Source organism: Pithys albifrons, chromosome 1, assembly GCF_047495875.1.
Source record: "Pithys albifrons albifrons isolate INPA30051 chromosome 1, PitAlb_v1, whole genome shotgun sequence".
Lineage (NCBI taxonomy): Eukaryota > Metazoa > Chordata > Aves > Passeriformes > Thamnophilidae > Pithys > Pithys albifrons.
Genome location: NC_092458.1, coordinates 64688450 through 64706453, shown reverse-complemented (window position 1 = coordinate 64706453; position 18004 = coordinate 64688450). Strand labels below are relative to the sequence as shown.

The following is an 18004-nucleotide window of genomic DNA, read 5'->3' as shown; positions in this document are numbered from 1 at the left end:
AATTTCACAGAACCTTCCAGTGAACTAGTTTTCCAGAAGACAGCTCATTTTGGGGACTCATGGCTTGCTATTGGTTCAGGCACTAGTTTTTAAGGGAGAGATTCTTCAGGTGCGCTTTTGGACTGAATGTTCTTGAGTGATTGGAGACCATTAGATGTGTCCTTTGAACTGTGTTGTTTGGTTTAATTCAAGCTAGAGAGTCTGGATTGTGTTCTCTGTGAGTGATCTCAAGTGTGAGCCAAACAGTGATCCTTCTGATCATCCTTAACACTTCAAAATCATCTCAATCCAGATCACAGCGTTAGTGTAGCTGTATCTCTGAACAGTGTGTTTGCTCTGCTTCTTTGTCAAGAGGTGATGATGTACAGTGTAACCTAATTCTTGTTTTTACCTGGAACCACAGTAAGTCCTCAGCTTAATGATTAAGGCTGGATTTTTTGGTTGAAGTGTTAGAACGAAAGGAGAAGCCCATTTTTATCTTTTCCTCTGCCTCATTATTCTTGAGGGTCTGAAGGGAAATAGTCCATTCAAAAATATTCTAGAAAAGCTTTATAGGCTATTTCTAGGACAGTTTTTTCAGGGTTAACAGTAAGGCTTTCTTGTATTTATTACGGCAACTTTATACCTTTTGGAATTTATCTGATTTACACCTAAATTCTTAGATGGAATATCAGAGGTACAGTTGAGGCTGTGAACAGTGCTTCTGGTGAAACATATTTTAAATATTTTGATTTAATATAGTAGTTGTGAATTTCCAGCTGTTTATAATCTGAATGTAAAAAGCATTTAAAACCACTTTCCTGTGTGTTTCCATTCTGTTCATAATTTGATTATTTTTTCCTTCTAACCTGCTTCAATTTACTCTGGGAGACTTTTTCTGAAGGAGTCTTCTGGTGCTGAAAGCTGGTGGAGGAAGCCAGAGGCTTATTAGTTTTTGCAAGAGACGTGATCTGTGTCAGTATCATGATGACTGAGAAATGCACAAACAATACAGTGTGAACATAAAATACTCTTAGGAAAGTTGTAGTTGCCTACTGCTTTTCTGCCCTTCTTTTGAAACTTACTGCAGTATGAAATAAAAATGTAAAATTTGTTGTTCTGCTGAACAATAATCTCTGACTTCTGCAGCATGTCAGGCAGTTGCAGCTCTGTTTGTCGAGTGCTTTTCTTTGCAGAAGGAAAACTTTTGCTTCCTTAGGAAAAGGTTGCTTTCAAGAAACATAAAGTATTTTAAAATTACTTCTTGAGACTTTCCCTGTTGTTTTTTCAGATGATCTTCTTTTGTACAGTGAAAAATTGTCTGTCATTGCTGTGTATTTTGTAGTGATAAATAATCCTAGTAAGTTTAAAAGGTACTTATTTTCATTTTGAAAGTTTATTTGCAATTGGCTAAATAACTATCACTTCTTTCTTTTCAGGACATATTTATGTTTATAACAAGACAACTTAAAGGTTTAGAAGATACAAAAAGCCCTCAGTTTAATCGATATTTTTATTTGCTTGAGGTAAGCTTCATAACTTTTTTCATAATATGTGTTAGAGGTAGTTTTTCAATTTAATCTTGTATTAACTACTCCTTTTATTTTTTTTTTTTTTTTTTGCTGAACAGAACATTGCTTGGGTCAAGTCTTACAACATATGCTTTGAATTAGAAGACAGCAATGAGATTTTTACACAGTTGTACAGAACTCTGTTTTCAGTAATAAAGTGAGTATTGTCACCCCCAATCACAATATATTATTGCATGATTGAGATCAGTTGCTTCTAAGATAGCTGTTCAGTGTGAACTTCAGTGTTAATGAGCTTAGTTTTGTAATACAGTTTGAGCGCACGCAGCAGTATAAACACTGCAAGCTGTCAGTTTGTCTGTAGTAATTAAACAAAACTACAAATAATCTTTTTTTCCCTATGAAACTTCATTTGATTGTCATTTACTGCATTTATTTTATTCTATTCTTGAAATTGAATGGTGTAATATGCAAGTCTAAGGAATTTAGAGGGTTATTGCTATAAAAACGTAAGTCAGAAAATAGTGGACACTGGAAGGTACTGCTAGAGGTAGCCCAGTCTGCCCCTTTTGCTCAAACCGGGTCAAATCAAGCAGATTGCCCAGAACTGTAGCCAGTTGGGTTTTGAGCATCTCCAAGGGTGGAAGATCCATGCTCTCTCTGGGCAACCTTCTAGTGCTCAGTCACCCTTATATTTTAAAAGTTTCTTATGATTAAACAGTTTGTCCTATATTTCTCCTGGTGCCCATTGGCCCTTGTTTTGTCCCTGGACACCACTGAGTATGTCCAGTCTTGCCATCTTTCTTACCCATAACATCAGATATTTAAACATAACGATGAGTTCCTCATTAAGCCATCTCTTCTCAAGGCTAAAAGAAGATGTCAACTCTCTCAGCGCCTCCTTGCATGAGAGCTGCTCCAGTCCCTAATCATCTTTATGATCATGTGCTGGACTGAGTCCAGCGTGTTATGTGCCCTTCTTGTGCTGGGAAGCCAAGATCTGGACACAGCACTTCAGATGAAGTCCCAGCAGTGTTGAGTGGACAGGAGTGATGTTTTAATACACACTATCTTTCCATGTTAGGGATGGATACAGTCCTCTTACCACAGTAGTAAATGAGGAGAAATTCAAGATCATTTTGGAAAGTGGTATATATGCAACTGGCCGTCCCATGGTGTAAAGGAGAGCACTCTGGACTCCGAATCCCAAGGCCCTGAGTTCAAGTCTCAGTGGGACCGTCCCCTGGCAGTTCAATGCCTCCCTGCCATCCCATCCTGTTACATCTCGGATGCTCAGCAGGGTCAGCCCCGGTTAGTACCGGGTGCTGTGACAGTCCCGAGGACTTCCCTGTCACTGTCCAAGCTCACTCGGCTGTGGCAGATGGACCTCAGGACTTAAACGGTGGGGCCAGTTCTGCGCACGCTGTGCCTCACCTAAAAAATGCACCGTGCAGGCTGGAAGGGCACACCCACGTGGGGAGAGCCCTGCCTAGATCTGCGTTCACCAAGTCTGGTCATACATACATATATGCAACTGAGGAACTGAGGTGTTTTGACTTCTAAGAAAACTTGTGATGTGCTTATTGTGTTCTGGTTGCTTGGCATCACCCAGGAAGTGCTCTGAATGGGAATTTGTACTTTATATAGATAATGCATTAAGACTTCTTGTTTTTTAATTTCAGCAACGGTCATAACCAAAAAGTACATATGCACATGGTTGATCTAATGAGCTCTATCATTTGTGAGGGAGATACTGTGTCGCAGGAACTTTTGGATACGGTATTAGTTAATCTAGTGCCAGCACATAAGGTAAGACTTTATAGTGGCTTAAGTTCTTTGGATCTTTTGTGATCATGATTTATTGGATTCAGGTATATATTGTCTCATTGGGAGAATGGCTGTAGCAAATGTCTTTGTATTATTTGGATTTCTTTTAGCAAGCTATTTTTAATGGCCAGAAAATTCCGTAGTTTTGTTGCTCTGATACGCTTGCCATAAGCAAAGTATAAGTGGTCATAGTAATCTAAAAGGTTTAATGTCATATAAATTTAAACACAGGTTTTTTATATACCACCAGAAATTAATATATAAGTTACATATATCCTTTGGAAAGTTTTTAATTCATGTAGTGCTGTATCAACGTTCAAACTAATGTAGTGCCCTAAGTGTGATGGAAAAAGTTGTCACAACTGCTGATTTGTAATTGGCTCTGTTGTACCAATAATGTCAAGAAATGTTGGCTTGGTAATATTGAAAGCACATTGATATGTTTGTGATGCAGCCATAGAATTAACTATGTGCAAAAATGGTGGTGCTTGCAGAGCCCAAGGGGTGGTTGTCTTACCTTTATCAACAGCGTCTTGTCAAAAACCCCAAAGTGTCTAATATAGATGAATCAAAGGAAGAACTTCACAACTTTGCTTGTGTTGTGATACTTAAATGTTTAAAAAGCATAGAAGTCTGACTTCTTAGTTCAGAAAACTAGGTGTGTCCTACAAAATCGCTTAGGCTGCAGTGTAGAAAGAAGATGGTTTGTTAAGTCCTGTATGACAAAAAAGGATTCTGGAGAATTATCTAGAAAATGTGCATTTAGCTGCATTTTGGACAGTTCTAATAGCTTACTGTTTTTCTTTTTTTTTCCTTTTTAAATGTTTTAATTTTTTAATTTATTTCTTTTTAATCTTCAGGAATGTGCTAACTACTGTACTTTCTGAGAAGTGTAAGATTAAGAGGGTATTAACTGAGAGTTCCTTTGGAATGCCTACTTGTGTGCCTTTACCACAAGCTATCAATTTCAGTAAATACATAGCACTTAAATTATTTTTCTATTAACAGTGCAAGACTAAATGCTGAATATAGATCAGCAATTTTTTTTTCCCCACTGGAAATGTTTTAACTGTGTCCTTCAGGGGGTCTAGTACTTTTGTGCCAGGACCAGATGGAAATTTGTGGGGCTAAGATTCAGGTTTATAAATTAAAGCTTTGTAATACAAGAAACAAAAGCAAGACTATGCAAAGTATTTCAGTTTGTATTTTCTCAGTTACTAAGGATCTGTTGTTTCATTGTGTCACCTGTGTTCAACTTGATTTGACTGTACTGTTTCTGTGATTAAGTTTTAATAAATTAATTTTGATTTGAAGAATTTGCATCCCTGTTAGATTGTTTGTAGCATTAAAGCAATTCTGTTTCATAGTGGATTTCAAGTTATTGACTGAATGTTAATAGGATAATATGTTTGGAGGGCTGCATTTTCTTCTGCTTTTGGTTTAATCAGTGTCTCTTTGAATAGGATGCTCATTTATAGCTTGCTTTCTAACCGAAATAGTTTTGTAACTTCATGCTGTATTCTGAGTACCTTTTTTTTCCTGTTTTCATTGTAATGGAAAGAAGTTTCTAATATTTTTCTGTTTCATCTCAAAATCTTCACATAGTGTTTATTTAAAATTGTAGTCCTCTAACTACCTTCTGCAGCTTGGAAAAGTGTAACAAATTCAGAGTTGAGAATTTTTCCACTTGTGTCCATGGAGCACGAAACTACAAAAACATTAAGGATAAGGTCCACCATAAAAACAGAATTATGTCTTAGCTGATGCAGCTGTTCAGCTGTACAGGCTGTGGAAAAGAGAAATTGAGTAATCAGGGTCATCACCAAAAATGGTGTAGTGGCAAGTGTTGGTGTAATGCTCATTAGGGAATCCCCAGATTTCCTAGGAACCAAAAACTATTTTTGATGGAGTTGAAGGAACACCACCCTGTCAGACTGAGGGGTTGTTGGAGGTTAAAACCATTATGTCTGTAGAAAGTGACACAGGCAAGTGATGGGCTTTTAATACAGCCAGAAGGAAGGCTGTGCATGAGAGGGAATGTGTGGTGGCCTTGTGAGCTGAACAATTGTATTGTAGAAAATAGTTGTATTGGGCAACATGACATTGAGACTTGAGGTGCTCAATCTTTATAATTTCTCTGAAGAGTGGTCTGTAAGTATGTACTGGGAGCAGAAGGTTCAAGTATCTTCTTTAGTTTTGGATCCTGGATGCTAAGGTCCCGTGGCTAAAATTCAACTTGAGACATCCTGATGCAAAAATTGTATTAATATTTTTAAGAGATGTAGTAATTAGTTGATCTGTTTACCAAAAGGTTAATTTGGTGCTGTTACCCATTAAAACCAAGACAATATTTTTTCAAAGAGGAAAAGTAGGTCCTAAGGCCTGAGTATTAAGTCTAATGAACAGTGATGCCAACAGGATGACTGTGAAAGCTCAGGCATAAGGAGCATATCCTGTGAACATGATGTATTATCAAATGTCTGTCTACTGTAATTGGTAGTCACTGAAGAAGTCCAAACTACTCTATTGCCCTTGAGTTTGTCATCCATCTCACTTGGCCACAATAAAAGCCTACTGATGTAAACCTGAATGAGAGCAGCCGACACTGGTATGACAGAAGAGGCACACTGGAGTGTGCACAGGCTTGCTGGAGTAGTGCAGCTATTGAATACATCAATAAAGTGGCAGCTTAACCTGTCTGACTGTGTGTTCAACTCTTAATTTTGATGCTGAATAATTGTTTTCCTTTTGAGGTTTCTCTTTTCTTCTTTTCTATAAACTCTACTGAAATTCTTTTGATAGAATTATATTATCAGGGAATGAAATAGTGACCTAAACCCAGATAAGACCCAGAAGCAAGGGAAGGGTTGTCAGTATGTAAGAGCAAGAAAAATTGTTTGTGTGGTGTGTTAGAAGGCAAATTGTACTTTATTTTCTTGAGTGTTTGTCAGTGTTTCATTTTCAGCCTCAGGAGTAGTACAGGGAATCCCACATTGCACATCCCACGTGCTTTACATGTTTATGCTTTAGAAAAAGTGATATTCACAATTAAATTCGTTACTGTCTCTACTAGAAGTTTGCTTAATAATTAGTGTTATCTATTTTGGCAACACTTCAGCTGAGCTTTCCTTTGTCAGCTTCCTTAGAAACCTGTTTACCTTCCCCAGCAGAACTAGAGAATTTGTTAGCTCTTTTTTGTCAAGTGCTCTTGGATACTAATTCTGCGCCTGTGCCATTGTTAGTAAGAGTAAAACTAAAGACCCTTTTCAAATTCCAAGAAAATATTATGTTAAAATGTGTGTTTTTCAGGAATATTTGCACTAGATACAGAATTAATATTTGATTTTCCTCCTAAAGTTACAAAATTAGGGCTGGATTGATGGTAGCTACTCATCTTTTTAAAGAAAAAATGAGGGACATGCCTTTGTTTTCAGTTGCCTGTTTTATCTCGTTTAAAGAACGAGTACAAATTATTTCACTCCCACTGCCCTGGAGGGTAACACAAAAATATCTGTGCCATGCTGTCAGAGAGGTTGCCACTGCTTTTGTCAAAAAGTAAAAGTTTGTCGAATGTTCTAGAGAAAAGCAGATATGAAAAATGATTTGGCAAAACTTTTAATGTCTTCCAGAAGTGTAAAAAGCTAGAAATACTAGCAACATATACATAAAAATCATGGTAGGAATTGAATCTAAGAAGAGATTTACCAAGATGGCCTATGTTCTAATATTATTGCTGGAGGCCTCGTAAGCTTTAAGAGAAAACATGTTCTTTGTTAACTTTGTTTTCTGAAAGAAAACTAGAGGTTTACAGGGGGGAAAAAAATCTGTTGTAGACATTAAATGTAACCTCAGTTGTCTTGCAGAAGATCTATGTTCTGCCTTTTCTTGGGTGGTTCTTTGGTTTGTCCTTATCAATGAATACTTATTTCTGTTTTATTTTCCTTAGAAGTGACTAATGATTACTTTAAACAGCGTTGCCAGCTGATCACTTAGTTTCTACCCTGTTCAGGACTCTCAAAAGTTTATGCCCACTGGGTGCTCTTAGAGGCATCCTGATTAAGATTATTGTCCCCATCATGAGGCCTTTCTTAAATCATTGAAGGATCTTGAAATACACGTCAATTTTCTTTCCAAACATGTAGAAAGATTAAAGAGAGGATAATGATGGAAGAGTTCGTCTCAATGCAGAGAAGAAATCTGTTAAATTAGGTGTTATGCTTTTAAAACGTCTCCTTCAGGAGAAGGAAGTTTATGGCATCTTTGTGGCTGTTAAATTAGAAGGATGAGTTTGACATTCTGTAAAAGATCTTTGAACCTACTTGGTAATGGGGCTGTGTTGCTCGTTTTCATTTCAACTAAGGCAGTGCCACTTTTTCTCATTTCTTCTTTTATCCTGAAGCTGAAAAATGAGAAGAAAACTTTCTCATGTGCTTTTAAGACTTCATTGATAGTTATTTTGGGAAAGTTGGGCCTCTGGATATTTAAGGGCCATGACTATTGGCACAGTTAAATCAAGTACATGAGGTATGAAAAAATAGGTAACTTTGCTTAGCCAGTTGTGCTTCAGACTGTTTTTCCTCTTTGCAGCTTTTTTAGATAGAATGAAGTGTAGTGCATTTGAATACCTCTCCCAGGGTTGGAAATAGCTACTTCTAGCATTTATTGGGGGAAATACTAAGTTTTGAAGCGAGCTGCTGTGTGAGAGACACAAGCTGGAACCGTAATTAACGTGAATCAAAACAGATGTACTTGCTGGAACTCTGCTGTGCTGGGTCTGCTGTTTAAAGTTGTTTGATACATGAATCCGATCTTGCTCATGATCCGGAGTTCCCTCTCACCCAGGTGGAAGTAGTTCTGTTTGTTTTGATGAAGGTCAACTGTGAAGTCAAGAAGGATCAGGACAAGAACTGCAAGTGGCGTACATTCCTTGTTATAATTAGTTATGCTTTTATTTCCTGAAATGGAGTTACACCTCTAGGTGAGCAACACAAAACAAATGCTACAGGTGGAAGTGCCTTTTTCTTTTTTCTTCTTTTTTTCCTCTTTTTTTTCCCTTAAGTTTTCTTTTTTTCCCCCCTCATAACCATAAAGACCAATCCAGAATGCAGAGCATTCTCTTTTCTGGGACATGGAACAGGCATACAATTTTGTAAAAAGACTGTCAATTACCCTTATATCTTCATTAGAATAAGGGAAGAGGAAATTACAAATTAGAATAAAGGGAAGAGGAAATTACAAGCTTATTAGTATTTTAGTAAGCATTTAAGTGTCTTTGGGATACACGATAACTGGGATTTTTAGTCACATTCTCTAGTGGCTCTGAGTACAACATACTGCAAGCATTAATTTTTGTAGTCTTCTGATTCCAGTCACCTATCAGTAAGCCAATCAAAGACATTTTTTGTCTTACATTATCAGAAAAGGTTAATCAGTTCCCACCGCAGTTTAGAAGCCTATAGTTCTATAGAGTTTTTTTAATTTCAGGCAGTACTCTCTGTTTCTTTACATATCTTCTTTTCCATTCAGACAGCTATAAAGAACCAACTGTATACAGGTAAAGAAATATCTTGGATGTGGCAATATGTTTTGTGTTTTCTTTCTGTTATGCTAAAATGAAGTTTTCTTGCTTTTATGGATGAGACATACTTTAAAAAACCGATGAAATGCTGCCCCTTTTTACTGATGTCTTGTAAATTGAATAGTGGTAGGATTTTTTAAATTGCAAAGACTAATAAAATTTGTGGGAACTGTATTTTTATAGAGACTTAGCTATTAAAATACTATATATTCTTGTGTATTGGAGACTTTCTTCAGTGTGTTAATCAACTCTGTGTGGGTTTCAGAAGGGCTGAGTTGTATTTTCTTCTGAAAATTTTGAAAAATAATTGTGATATAAAAAATTGGAGAAGGGATGTAGCAACTAGAGCGTGGAGAATCTGTGCTGGGAAAGGAAGGAAACAATGATAGAGCAATAACCCAATTAGACAAATGGAGGGATAGGAATGTTGGGGACGGGGGTCCGTTCTCTAAACTTTTTATGTTAGTTTATTTAATTTTTATTCTTCACCCTTTTTTTGCTCATCAGCTAAAATTTTAGACTATTTTCTTTGCTATCTCAGACAACAGACTAAGTATCTTTGCATGGTACGATGAAGAGGCTGTGATGGTGGTTCACAGGTGACTACTTGATGCAATGACAGCATCGTACTTTCTGCCACAGTCCTGTTGAGAGTCTTGCTTCTGTGGTGGCTGTAAATGTCTCAATGTAAATGTCTTAGATGTGCAACTAAAAGTAAGCTCTTATTCTCCAGGAAAGAGGTTTTTTCTCAGTAATATCAGTGGCTATTACAAAGCTTTGTTTGGAATGGGTTTGCTTTTTCTGTATTATCTTTACTCCTGAGAGTATAAAAAGAACAGGCTATTCCTTTAGTGCATTTACCAGTACACGGTAGCTTTAAATTCTTGGATTTATTTATAGGATTAATGCATATGCTCAAAAATTTTCTGGTTTGTTTTCTCTTTTTCTTTCCCAGAATTTGAACAAGCAAGCCTATGATTTGGCAAAGGCTTTACTAAAGAGGACAGCGCAAGCCATTGAACCGTACATTACTAACGTAAGTGAAGCCTGCAAACAAATGTGGAAATTGGTGGTTTTTTAACTGAGCTGTATTGTAAAAAGAATGAATTGTATATAGTCAATAGGGCTGTAAAATAACTTTTTACAAACTCTCAGTTTACTTTGAGAGAATTTTACATTGATGAAGCTCTGTGTAACCTGTCCTTTTGAGTCTAATTCTTTGCTATATATAAACTACTAAGCCTGTCATAATTCTGATTTGTGAAATGCAATGGGTATTTTACTTTCTGCTGTTTTGGAAGACCTTGAGAGTCAATCCTTTGAGTGACTGGATGACCAAATGTATTTATATGTGTTGTTCTGATAAAAATATATAAACACAGTGTTTTTGTGGCAAAATTCTTTTAGTGAGGAGATGAGACTATTTAGAAGCCAAGAGAAGTGAAGACAGGGCAGTCTTTTAATGCTGTTATTACTGGAGTGAGAGGAGGAAACATAATCTAAGCATAGATAGTAAGGAAGAAAACCAAGTAAACAGAGAAATGTAGCCAAATTGAGTGTAGATATCATAGGCACTGTAATAGAAGATGGATGAGGGGAAGTAAAGATTAGACAGGATTAAGTTCTAACTTAAGTTGTACAATAGAAAAAAACCATTTTTTTCTAGTACTTGAGGACTTAGCAGGTCTAATGGCATCTATTCAAAACCTCAGGAGCTTGAGAACAATAGAAAATCGTCAATGCTTTTTGATGCTTTCAGACTTGTAACATTTGTGGCACTTGAAAAGTGGGTAGCTCATAAGGTTTTAAAAAACCTTCAATGCAAACTCTTACTTCAAAGCTACTGCTTTGGGATGGTGTTGCTACATGGAATTGTGTCTTAAATGTTGTTCATCTCTAAGTTTAAATTACAAACTGGGTGACATTTTGTGAGTTTTAGGGAAGTCTGTACAATAAGAATCTTCCTTTCAGGGAAAGAATGTACATGGAGTCTGCTGTTCTTTGTTTCCCACAAGTGAGAAATGTGCTATTTTGAAAGTTTGCTTCCTTAAAACACATTGAAAACACTGTAATAGTTTCCTAACCAGGAATATATGCATTCCAGGCAACTCTGTATCCAGAAAGGCAAAATGTTTCTGCATGACAGTCTTTAACTTCTAATTAAATTCATCTTTCTGTTATTTTCTAGTCATTACTATTGCATCACTTGTTGGGGTTCACTTTATAACATTAAAAAGTGGTAGCTTTCATGTTTTTTCATTTCTTTACTGATATGATTAACTTTGTCAGGTAGAGAGTGTTCTGATGTTCATCTGTCCTAAGTTTGAGAGTAGAAAACTGCAGTGCCAGTTAAATGTATTCTGTTGCCTTAGTGGCAGGTGGAGATAGTGTAATTTGTTTAGCCACACTTGTGCACTATTTTAACCCAAAGAGAAGAAAAATGTTCCAAATTATATCCTCCCCCTTATGAGTAGGGGGTAGTGTACTCCTCCTTGCCCATCTGAGAGAAAATAGTTCAAAGTAGTGTGGAAATATTTTCTTTAAGGAGAAGTATGAAGTTTCCCTCAAACTTGTCAAGTTTACCAGGAAAGAATAATTGCTTTGCAGCTGCATTATGCTGCTTGTAAAACAAATTCTGGAACAGTCGGTTATTTATGTCTATACTTTTACTTTCAGCTGTTTAAGCTGTCAGCTGTTAAATGTAGTAATTAGCCAGTTGTTTCAGCCTTGTTTTGACTAAATGTTAGAATACTTTTGAAGTGGTGGTCCTTAATAATGAAATAACTTTAAATAGAGTCACATTGTAAAAATATGTGATGCACCGGAACTCCTGCGAAGTTGTATTCCTTAAAATAATTGTAGGTCTGCTGGGGTAAATTAAACATCACTTTTAACGTGTTTTCCTTTATGTATAGTATTGAATACAAAATAATGATACTCTTAAGGTTTCTACTACAGAGCCCTGATCTATGTGTGCCACACCTACCCCCCACCCTTCCCCCTTAATTTTTATAGTAGTGAAATTAATGTTGTAAGGTTAAAAGGTGGATTTAGTGCTTGACAAGCATAAGATTTGAAAGAGTATATATATATTCACTCTTGTTGTTGATATATATTCTATTTTCCAGTTCTTCAATCAGGTCCTCATGCTTGGTAAAACATCAATTAGTGACCTGTCAGAGCATGTGTTCGACTTGATTCTGGAGTTATACAATATTGACAGTCACCTCTTGCTTTCTGTTCTACCACAGCTTGAATTCAAACTTAAGGTAAGCAGTTCTTATCCTTTCTATATATTTGAAATGTGTACGCTTTGACTGTTTGTGTGGTTTTGTTTTTTTTCTGACAAGTTCATCAAATTATTGGCATATAAAACTAATACATACATCTAAAATATGCTTTCTTTGCATCATTTAAAGGAAAACTGATAAAACCCCTCAAAAAGCATAATTTAACTTAAAGTGTATTAACCTACAGTGCATTTTGGGGTTTGATTGGTAGAGTTTTTTGTATCTTTCAAGCAATAACTTGATTTTTTTTAATGACCTGAAAATTTGATGTGTTTTATTCCTGTGTTGAGTGTATAATTTATTGTGAAAGATTTAATATATTGAATATATGTACTGATGTACTGACAATTTTGTCCAAATAGTAGTTCTGCAACAAGTATAAACAGAGAACTGGAATGCATAAATATGTCTTATAGGAATTGCTGCAATGACTTTGATGATTTTTCAGGCTTATTTCATATGTCTAGGAGATGGCTGGCTGACTATCTATTTTAATCAGTATTTTTATTTTTGGCTTCCTTTTCAGAGTACAGTGGAGAAATGCAATATAACAGTTGGCACTGTCTTTATCCTGCATCACTTTGATTCTATTTGTCATTCCCCAGGGTTTCTGAGGAAGTGACGTGTTGGATTAGTGTAGTATTACTAAGTTTGAAAGTGATCTGTTACTAAACCTGAGGGCTAATGTGCCATGGGTCATTTCTAAATTTTCATGCATTTTTATAATTGAGGACAGAGTTTAGCTTTGTAGCACCTTTGGTCTGTTATTCCTGCAATTTTTATTGTCACAGTGGCTTGCTCATGCCCATTGTTTTCCCCTGCTGTTGGTAGGCAGGCGTGCTACGCTTGTTGAAGTTTTTTTACAGCTCTTACCTTTCCATTCACGTTTCCCAAAGAAGTAGGGCTCAATTTACTGCTTGCTGTCTCTGTCTTCTAAGTAGACCTTTTCCAACCTTTAATTCCTATTCTTAGAGATGGCAATTATCATTCTCAGTCCAATAAAAACAGTACTTCTGTAGCTGAAGAAGTTATTCAGGACATTTAATCTTAACTGCTGCCATACCCTTTTCCATAGTACATGAGTGCAATGCCTTTCCCATCTTTAGGTCCACTTAAAACCGCAGGTTTTGTCATTCTTCTCCTTCATTGATTTCTCGTATTTCATTATTTCAATACTGATGTCTTTTTTGAATCTTATTTGATTGGAATCAGAAAGTCTGGTAGCCTAATACTGCCAACTTTTTTTTTGTTCCTTCCTTTCCCACCCCAGGACAATTTCTCGTCTTTTCCTTAAACTGGCTGATTTCAGCCCAAAGCATTTCCATGTACTTCTGAATTTACAATACTTTTTTTCATGTTTGGATTTCTGTTCTTTGTTTAGTATACTCTTTTCAGATGATGAACATGTATTTTGTTGCTTTTTGTCTACTTCATCCTGAGTGTAGTTTTTTCCCCGTGGTCTGAACTGTTGAGGGTTAAGTGGTTCATGCTTGATGTCTGCCAGATCCAGTTTAGTAGTGTTTCCAGGAGACACGTATGTTTTCATAGTTACATTACCACTCTATTCCTTGAACTCAATGTAGTTCTAAGATCACTGTAATCATCTTGTTACTCAGGTGTGTGGTTTTGATACCTGAAGTTAAAAGAACAGATAATACATAGCTATTTTGTTCCATTTGCTGTCAAATGTACTTTGACCCATCTTTCAAGGGAAAAAACCCCACCTCTATTTGGAATAGGGTAGACCTTGCTTAAATTTGGAGATACTAGAACAGGTTGCCCAGAGAGCTTGTGGATGCCCCATCCCTGGAAGTGTTCAGGGTCACGGTGCATAGGGCTTTGAGCAACCTGATGCAGTGGAAGGTCTTCCTGCCCACAGCAGCAGTGTTGAACTAGATGGTCCTTAAAGGTCCCTTCCAACCCAAACCATGCTATGGTTCTAGGTGAGCTGAGGGATATTTCTGTAATTAAAAGCGTATTTTGAAGATAAGTGTACTAAAATGTGAATGAAATACGGTCAACCTGTGTGTTTTCTGAGATCAATGCAAGCTCATTTTGTATGCAGACCTGCCAGCAATGATTTAGTACTTACCACAATAGCTTTGGCTTTATTCTAAATGTCAGCAGCTAGTGGCAAGCATTTTTTAATTCAGTTCCAGGTGAAAAGCTCATTAGTGTTTTGAGAAGAGAGTGTGATTTTAATGAAACTTGGAGTGCTTATGATTGAAGGCAGCTAATTTTTTGTTGTGTTGAGTGAAAAGAAACGAAAATGGTAGTCCTGTTAAGCTTGACAAAGCCTTGTTGGATTGGGTGGGTAGTAAAGGAGAAAAACATTCTTGGCAGTCTGTATTGAAATTTGGCAGAGGGGAGATTAAAGTCAATTAAAGTTAGAATTACAATAACTGAGAACTTCAGTGAGCTCTGCATATCATTCAGAGCTTGACTTGGTGATTTTGGCTTTTCTGGATTTGGCACATAGTATTGTGTCTTTCTGTCTGCCTTGTCCCTCTGAGCTCACTCAGCATGGACTACTAGGTGTTTAAATTTGTGAAGTATATTTAGTTCCAATACATACTTTCACAGAAACATCCAGTTTCTGTTCTGTGAGGTTGTCTGATATGGCTCTGGAATACATAGCTGTGATAACAGCAAATACTCAAATTATGCTTACAGACTAGTGGGCCAGTTACTGTATTCCAAGATCTCATATTGCAGCTTTGCTGCTAAGGAGATTTGTATTACACCTTAGCAGTTGAGCATAGAACCATGGAATACAAGACTGAAAGGGACCTCAAGGATCATCTGGTTCAAATTTTTTTGGCAAAAGCACAGTCTAGACAAGATGGCCCAACAGTCTGTCCAGCTGCATCTTAAAATGTCCACCATCAGAGAATCTACCACTTCCCTGGGAAGATTATTCAAATGTCTGATTGCTCTCATGGTGATAAATTTTCGCCTTGTGTTCAGTGTTGAAGGAAAGCTGTGACTGTCTGAGCAGTTGAGTTGTGGAGATGTGCCAGAATGATCTCATCTTGCATGTGCTGAACACACGGAAGGTGACATAGGATCTCTGCTTTTCAAAGATAAATTGAGTAATTGTTCTCTGTGTTTTTGAAAATGTGCTGCATTTTCTTTTTAATTGGCTTTAAAAGCAGTAAAAGAAAAAAGAATTGTCCAGATGAAGTACACTTATGGCAGACATACCAGAGCAAGACACCAAGTGTTCTAGCTCACTTTAAAGCTGAGATGCAAGTTAGGTGCAAACTTGACAAGCTCTACGTGAATTTTAATACAATGGGTTTGATTGTTTCAGTGAAATTTAATTTAAAAGAAATTAATTGTTTTCTTAAAGTGTTTTTTATTGTTTTGCTATAGTTTGAGCCATTTTTTTCCAAGAGTTATTCTTTGTAAATTCTTTTGATATTGTATAAAAGTATTTTTGCCTGTAGAAAATGGTAAGTGGTAGCTTTCACATGAATGTTAAACATTATTTCAATTTTTTTTTACTGGCCCTATCATGTAAAGGCTGAAGAAGTATGAAGGTCAACTTAGTAGTAGAGCACAGGACTTCAAAATAAATTGGGAAGTAACAATTAGGCCTTAGAAAATAAGTGACGTGGGATTTCCAGTCCTGCTGTATTGGAAGTTGTTGAAGTTTCAACAGTATTCTGTTGTTGGCAGGTCATACGCCCAGTGTCTCCAGCTACAAATCACTTCAACTCATCATCTGCAAAGAGCTGTAACTTGGCTTAGTGGGAATTCATGGTCAGGCTTCTGCCATGAATATGCTTGGCTTATGGTGAATCTGAATTCTGCTTGGGCCTGTGGGTTCTGTCTGAGGACTGACTGAAATCTGGGAAGTCTGTTGTATGTAGTCCTGTTTCATGATTGCAAGGGCTGCCCTGCTGCCTTCCATTAATTCTAGTTATACTGAAGGAGAAAAAAAAGAGTAGGTGCTTTTGATCCTGATTGTTCCAATCTTGAGAACCTTCATCTGTTTTTTGGGGATGCTGAAAGCTCTTGGTATTCTTGCCTTGTTCTTTAGGGTTTGTTCAATGTTTCATCCTGACCTTCAAGTGCTCAGTCTCACAGTCGAGGTGCTGCATGTTTCTCTGATAGTGATTCTGTATTTTTAAACTGATTCCTTCTGGCAACAGCAGCTTTACCTCTAGTTGCATTCTGTATATGAAACAGAATTTCTGTGCAATATCTTAGTTCTTTGCTTCAAAACATTTAGTCTGGAGAAAAGGAGGCTCAGGGGTACCTTATCGCTCTGTACAACTACCTGAAAAGGAGGTTGTAGGCAGGTGGGGGTCAGTCTTTTCTTCCAGGTCACAAGTGACAGGAACAGAGAAAATGGCCTTAAGTGCATCAAGAGAGGGTTTAGATTGCATATTAGGAAAACTTTCTTAACTGAAGGGCTGGTCAAGCAGTGGAACGGGCTGCCCAGGAAGGTGGTGGAATCACCATCTCTGGAAATTTTCAGGTGTGTGGATGTAATGGATCAGTAGTGAACATGGTCCTGCTAGAATAATGGTTGAACTCAATGATCTTAAAGATTTTTTTTCCCAACCTTAATAATTCTATAATCCTGCAATTTTCTGTGGTGAGTTTTGAAAATGAAGTGATGGTGGTTTTCTCCCAACCACCAGATGATCTTCACTGAGCCACCTCCATTGCCTTCCAGTTGATAAGGCTTCCTTGTTCTCAGCCTCTGTGGCTGATGGGAGTTTGAGAACGTAAACAAACATCTATGTGTTCATGTCTCATTAGTGTCAGAATCCAAATCTCTTGGTCTCTGTCTCCCTGAACTTTTTTGAACTCTTTATGGCAGAAGGAGTTTGTCTTCATGGCTTTAGGGTCTTACAAGAAGTTCTAGACTGTCTCTTTAAGTGTGAGTAAAATCTGAGGGCTTTCCTGTCAGTGGCCGAATAAATTTTTGACCATGTATAGAGAGCTTAACAAACTCCTAGTATGAAACTTGTGAGAGCACTTAGGTGTCTCAGTGATGCCACTGAACATACTTACTGTTTTGAATCTAAACGACATGGCCACCTGGTATTCAAGCACCTTGTCATTTTGGTACAAGAGTGAAGGAACAGGTAAAGGCTTCTCTCTGTGCTGCCCTCCCTTTTCCCCCCAGGTACGCTGAGGCAGGGCAGGAGCTTGAGAGGGAACACATACTCAGCCATAAAAGTTCAGGGAAAGGAGGAGGAAGGGTTTGGTTTTGCTCATGGTGTTTGTCTTCCCAAGCAAGCACTATGCAAGCACAGACCCTGCTTTCTGGGAACCGCCAGGACATCTCCCTGCCAATGGGATGTAGTGAATGAATTCCTCTTCTTCCTCTGCTTGAACACACAGCTTTTTCTTTACCTAATAAACTGTTGTTATCTTCATTAATGGGCCTTTTAACCTTCCTTCTCTTTGCTCCCTCTCTCTGTACAGGAGGGGAGAGTGAGTAAGAAGCTGGGTGGGTGTTTGGCTTTTGCTGGGATCAACTCACTACACCTTTATAGATTTTTGTAAAGAAAAGCTCCTGTGTTCTCAGGTGGAAGAACTGTTGCCAAGTTCTGGGAGAGCTGTATCAAATCATAGTTGCTTCTTACTAGTACTTACTGTTTTCTACCTGATTTTAGATAGGATTCTGCGTGATTAACTGATTACCAGGAGAATGAGCACTGAGATTCATTTAACTTAACCTCTTCTGTGAGGGTCAGTCTTTTGTGCCTAATCTTGGCATTTTAACATGGTATATCTAGAGACCTAGCACTGACACGGTTGGTTCAGTTTGGTTCGGGAAA

The 18004-nt window shown here is 37.3% G+C and overlaps 1 protein-coding gene across 2 annotated transcripts in view; it reads left to right on the top strand.

The window, feature by feature from the left end:
- PDS5B (PDS5 cohesin associated factor B) overlaps window positions 1–18004 on the top strand; it is a 103857-nt gene that overhangs the window by 28644 nt on the left and 57209 nt on the right. For both annotated transcript variants that reach the window (XM_071552899.1, XM_071552891.1), the window contains exons 4-8: window positions 1419–1505; window positions 1610–1707; window positions 3191–3317; window positions 9869–9949; window positions 12042–12182. In XM_071552899.1, the coding sequence (XP_071409000.1) occupies window positions 1419–1505; window positions 1610–1707; window positions 3191–3317; window positions 9869–9949; window positions 12042–12182 (534 nt within the window). The remainder of the gene's footprint in view (window positions 1–1418; window positions 1506–1609; window positions 1708–3190; window positions 3318–9868; window positions 9950–12041; window positions 12183–18004) is intronic.